The sequence below is a fragment of the Octodon degus genome, unplaced genomic scaffold (genome assembly GCF_000260255.1).
Source record: "Octodon degus isolate 3935 unplaced genomic scaffold, OctDeg1.0 scaffold00221, whole genome shotgun sequence".
Classification (NCBI taxonomy): Eukaryota; Metazoa; Chordata; class Mammalia; order Rodentia; family Octodontidae; genus Octodon; species Octodon degus.
Window position 1 is genome coordinate 954,266 of NW_004524797.1, and position 5,966 is coordinate 960,231.

The 5,966-nt window shown below is 45.7% G+C and overlaps 1 protein-coding gene across 1 annotated transcript in view; it reads right to left on the reverse strand.

Moving 5' to 3' along the window:
- Positions 1–1,016: 1,016 nt before the first annotated feature.
- The window catches only part of Trim14 (tripartite motif containing 14), a 25,260-nt gene continuing 20,310 nt past the window's right edge, over positions 1,017–5,966 (reverse strand). The window contains exon 6 of the mRNA XM_004645235.2: positions 1,017–1,570. Within this exon, the coding sequence (XP_004645292.1) occupies positions 1,035–1,570 (536 nt within the window). The 3' untranslated portion in view covers positions 1,017–1,034. The remainder of the gene's footprint in view (positions 1,571–5,966) is intronic.

Sequence of the window (5,966 nt, forward strand, 5' to 3'; positions counted from 1 at the left end):
GGCTATACCCAGTAAATTTCCCTTTACTTTCAATTCTGAAGCATACTGCTTTAACATCTACCCAGCTAGTTTTGAATTATTTGGTCAGAACTAAAGACACTTTGGTTCCTTTTGCCCTGTATTCTACTTGCATTGTGTTGCCCCATATTAAAGTGCCATTTTACAGTTTTATATGGCTCAAACAAAAACACTGTGTCTATTTAAGCCATAGGGAGGGGTGAGCTTTCATTTTGCTCAGCTTCCTCGGTAAATCTGAGATGCTTTAACAGTGAACCTTCACAGCCATCTTGGAAAACGACAGGATGCTGAACCTTCACACCTGAGGCACGGGCCCTGAGAAGAGGCAGCCTCACGCCACCAGAGGCCGCTCTGAAGTCCTTCCTTTTTGGCCTTTTCTGTTTCTGTCATGTCATTCCAGAACCTGGGCTGAGTTCTCCCAGCAACCCCTGGGCTTGAGAGGTCTGAGAGGCTGCGTGGAGCTGCTCAGTCCCCTCATAATTCTTCTTTCTGTCCTAAGGCAGACAGTCGGGCAGACTGCCTGTGGTTGCTTAGCGACAGTCAACTGCTGATTCCTATTGACACCCCCCAGAGAAACAGTCAAATCTCCCAGGTTAAAAGCTACAAACTACACTTAAAGGGCAGGGTGGAGGCTGGGGAGAGAGCTCAGCTGAATAAGCGCTTGCTGAGTTCAATCCCCGGCTCCGCAAAAAAAAAAAAAAAAAAGGTTGGTGGGGGGGCAGGCAGGGAAAGCATCAGGGCAGGCACTTGCTCCAGGCAGGGGGTGGGACACAGAGCTGGGTTTGAGCTGGGCTTCAGGCCGCGCCCTGAACCACTAGGCGGCCTGGCCTTCCTGCCCACTGTGTGCCTACTAAGGTGCCAGGAGGTTCCCAGGCTGAGGACAATGAGATGGGACGACTCAGGGAACTGGGTACCTTGGGCGCCCCACTTTCAGGGACCTGCTCTAAAAGTAGTGTGGAGTCAGACGGGGGCGGGGTGGGGCAGAGAGGACAGCAGCAGATGCACCCTGGGGGCGCCTAGGGCAGCCGGGGGATGCTGATGGCCCCTTCCCAGAGCCGCAGGGCCGGGTACAGGGGCTCCTGGAAGGTGGCGTGGAAGGTGTGCAGGTGGCGCATCCCGCCTGTCACGTCGTAGAACGCGAGGACGCCGGCCTCGTAGTCCAGGAAGACGCCGAGGCGGTCCAGGTCTTCCCGGGGCCGCAGGCGGCTGCGCTGGCAGTCGTGGAAGGCCCAGTACTCGAGGTCGTAGCGCTTGAGGCACCAGGACTGGCGATTGCAGCCCAAACGCGCGGCGGGCGAGTCCCCGTGGCGCCGCAGGGACGGGTAGGCGGCGCCCACCCACCAGCCGCAGCCCGACTCCTGCACGTCCACCTCCCAGTAGTGGCGGCCGGCGGCAAAGCAGTCGCGACTCAGCACCTGCCAGAGCGAGCTGAAGCGCTGCGCCGGGGTCGGCCCCAGGCCGCCCACAAGGCCGCAGCGCACAGTCAGGCGGTCCGCGGAGAGGCGCAGGCGCGCGTGCATCGTGTCGGGATCCAGCGTGGGCGTGCGTGCGTCTGCAGGGGGAGGGGCGACAGAGTCGCGCAAGGTGGGCGGGGCGGCGCTGGCCCCGCCCCGCTGGCCCCACCTTTGGTACGAGGGATGGGGTGGGGTGGGGTGACGGGGGAGCCCAGCCGTCACCAACCCAGAATGCCACCGGGGAGGTGGCTGGGGGACGGAGGAACGAGAGAAAATTTTACTGTATACCACCTATACAGCTTGAATTTTGTGCCATGGGGCCGGAGAGATAGCTCAGCGGTACGGTGACAGCCTGGCAAGGGTAAGGCCCTGAGTTTGATTTCCAAAAAAAAAGATATAACATGAATTTTGTGTCATAGAACTTACTGCCAATTTAAAAAAAAAAAATCATTTAAAAATAACCCTTTCCACTTGGAAGGCCGAGATAGGTTCCTGAGTTCGAAGGCTCTGTATCAAAAATCAAATTAAAGCCAGGCAGGGCCAGGGAGATGGCTCTGCAGCATAAGCGCCTGCCTGGCAAGCACATGGTTCTGAGTTCGAGCCTCTGTGCAAAAATAAAATAGGCAATAGGCAGGGGAGATAGCTCAGTAGAATTAGCTCTTGCCTGGCAAGCTCAGGGTCCTGAGTTCAATCCCCAGAACCACCAAAAAAAAAAAAAAAAAAAAAAAAAAAAAAAAATCCGTCGGTACCTCCCCACCCCCCAAATCCATTATGAATCCCACTACTGATTAATCTTAACCCTGGGTTAAGTCCCTTCAATTCCCCTTACTGCTTTAGAGTTTTTTTTTAATACAGGTATTATACCACACATGCTTTTAAAGTAATTAGCTTTAGGCCAGGGAGATAGCTCAGTAAAATAAGCGCTTGCCTGGCAAGCCCAAGGGCCTGAGTTCAATCTCCGGTTCCTCAAAAAAATTAAAAAATGAAAAAAAAAATGACTTTTTAAAATGTATTGATAAACCGGACATGATGGCGCAACCCTGTAATCGCAGAGCTTGGGAGGCTGAGGCAGGAGTATCATTATGAGTTCAAGACCAGCCTGGACTACAAAGTGAGCTCAAGGCCAGCCTGAACTACATAGTGAGACCCTGTCTCAAAAAGACAAAAAAAAAATATATATATATATATATATATATACATACACACACACATACATTTGTGAACAGTTTACCACATACATATGCTTCTACATGTACATTTTAGTAGTGATAAGATTTTGATGTATGAATACATTAAAAATTCTTTTTTTAAAAAATTAGGCACCAATGGGGCCAGGGAGATGGCTCAGTGGAATAAGTGCTTCCCTAGCAAGCGCAAGGGCCTAAGTTCAAGCCCCGGTTCCACGGGAAAAAAAAAAATTAGGCATCAAAACTTTGAAAACAAAAACTATGATTACATTTTTATGGATTTGATTACTTCTTAGGATCAGCCGTTTTTAGGATATATGGTCCTAAAAGAAGAATTACTAGGTCCGTGGTCAATCGGTGTGTTTCTAATGCCTTTGACAGATTGCTGAATTGTCCTCCAGGAAAGTTGTGCTTTAAATCCTCATCAACACTTCTCTTTGTATTATACCACGTATGTAGACACAAAAGGTTTTTTTTTTTTTTTTTAAGTCTGGGTTACAATATGTGTGAATTTTCAGTTTTATTTATGTAGGCTCTGGAGGTTGAACCCAGAGCCTTCACACTGAGCTACATTCCCTACCCCCCCTTTTTGTTTTACTTTTTACTGAGCTATATCCCTAGTCCCCCCCTTTTTAAATTTTTTTTTTTTTTTTTACTTTGAAGACAGGTTCTCAATATTGCTGAATTGCCCAGGCTGGGCTCAAATTTGTAATCCTCCTCTCTCAGCCTGCCCAAGTGCTGGGATTATAGGCAGTCTGCTGCCACACAGGCTGGATGTTCAGCCTTAGTAGACAGTGATGAATGGTTTTCCCAACTACTTACATCCTCACCAGCAATGTAGTGGAAATTCCTGCCATTCATCTATTTGTTAGCCCTGGTGCTGGAAGTTTTTGAAATTTTAGCCATTCTGTTGGGACTACAGAGCTGTCTCATTCTTTTATTTTACATTTCTTTGGTCACTAATGTTATTCAACTCTTTTTCATGTTTTTATTGGCATTTAAATATCTTTCATGAAACACTGCTTAAGTCTTTTACCTATTTTTAAAAAATCAATTGCCTGTCCTTTCTTTATGGATGCAGAAGTTCTATTTTTTATTTTTATTTTTTAGATGTAGAAATTCTTAACAAGTTTCTAACATGAGTCTTTCATTGAACGTCTGTTTCTCGTATGGTTTTCTTTGTTTGTTTGTTGTTTTTTGTGGTACCAGGGATTGAACTTGGGACCTTGCACTTGCCAGGCAGGCACTTACGCCACTGAGCTATATCCCTGGCCTGAATGTCTGTTTCTAATGCAAATATATGTTCCTACTCTGAGGCTTGATTTTTCGCTCTCTTTGAGCGCTGGTGAAGAGAAATTTTTAATTTGGTGAAGTCTATTTTAGCAGGTGTGTGTGCATGCGTGCGTATGTGTGTGTGTGTGTGTGTATGTGTGTGTGTGTGTGTGTGTGTTCATGGTATTACAGACTGAACCCAAAGCCTCAAGCATGCTGGGAAATCATTCTATCACCTGTCATTTTAAGATTTTATTTTGAGACTGAGTCTTGCTAAAGTTCTCAGGCTGGGGGCTGGGGAGGTCTCTCAGTAGAATAAGCACTTGCCTGGCAAGTGCAGGGACCTGAGTTCAATCCCTGGTTCCGCCAAAATAAATAAATAAATAAATAAATAAATAAATAAATAAAAATAAAAGTTCTCAGGCTGACCTTCAATTTGAGATCCTTCTGTCTCAGCCTCTGGAGTATCTGGGATTGGACACATGTATTACCATACATGGAGGAACTTTCTATTTTGTTCTTCAAGATAGTCTTGGCTTTTCACTACACTTTTATATCTATGTACTTTTTTTTTTTAGACAGGGTCTAGACAGGGTCTATTTAGTTCAGGCTAGCCTTGAACTTGTAGTGATCCTCCTGCCTCAGCCTCCCGAGTGCTGGGATTATAGGCAAGTGCCACCATGCCCAGCCATATATATGGTTTAAAATCAGCTTGTCACATAAAACCTCTGAGATTATGGATGGGATTACAATCAAATTTAAAGATTGAAGAGAAAAGCTGATATTTATCAATAATGAATGAGGGATGCAGAATAATGCTCCCCTAAAATTGTCTGCATCCTAATCTCCAGAATCGGACTGTGTTAGGCTGCTTGACAAAGAGGAATGAAGGCTGCTCCTGAGTGGACTCTGAGACTGGGAAAGGAGTCTGGATTATCTGGATGGGCCCAGTGGAATAGCAGAAGTCCTTAACAGTGAAAGGAAGCAGGCGTGGAGAGTTGGATGGAGTCATGACTATGGAGAAAGGACCAGGGATGGATTCTTGCTGGCTTGGAAGCAGGAGGGAGGGAATGCAAGCAGCTTCTTAGCCGGAAAGGGCAAGGGAGCAGGTTTACCATTAGAGGTGCCAGAAAAGAGTCTAGCCTTGATTTTTGTTGATGAGATTTGTGTTGGACTTCTATCCCACAAAGCTTTAATTGCTTTTTTGTTTTTTTGAAGCATGCTGGACTTGAACGCTTGGTGATCTTTCTGCCTTAGCCTCTCAAGTGCTGGTGTCTGGCAGAACTGTATTTTGGTGGGTTTTAGCATCTCATCTCATCTCATCTCATCTCATCTCATCTCATCTCATCTCATCTCATCTCATCTCATCTTTCATTGCTGGAATCAAGCCCAGGACTTGTACTTGCTAGGCCAGTGCTCTACCACTGAGCTACACCTTCAGATCCCACCTCTATAAGTTTTCAGGGAGCAAAAACGTTCATGCTACCTCACTAAACGAAAACACAGATCTTAAAACTATATATAATATGATACCATGTTTGAAAAAAGATACCTTAAGTATGTCATTATATGTGTATCAGCTATACAAGACAGGAACTAAAAAGTACAAATAATAATAGTAAACTGGCTGGATGTGGTGGTATATGTCTGTAATTTCAGCGTTAGGAGGCTAAGCAGGAAGACTGATAAATTTGAGGTAGCCTGGGCTACATGGTGAGTTCAAGGCCAGCCCAACTACATAGCAAGACCCTGTCTCAAAAACAAAATGTAGAATATGGAGATTATGAGCATTTTTCTTTGTTATCTACAGTGACCATGTATTATAAAAGACCAGGACTGAATTTGGCATAGTGGCCCATGCCTATAATCCCAGCACTTGAGAGGCTGAGGCAAGAAAATCACCATGAGTTTGAGCCAGCCTGAGCTACATAGAAAGCTCAAAGCCAGCAAGACTTTTGCATCAAAAAAAATAAAAAAATAAAATAAGAGACTAAGATTTAAACAAACAAACAAAAAAGGGCCAGGAATATAGTTC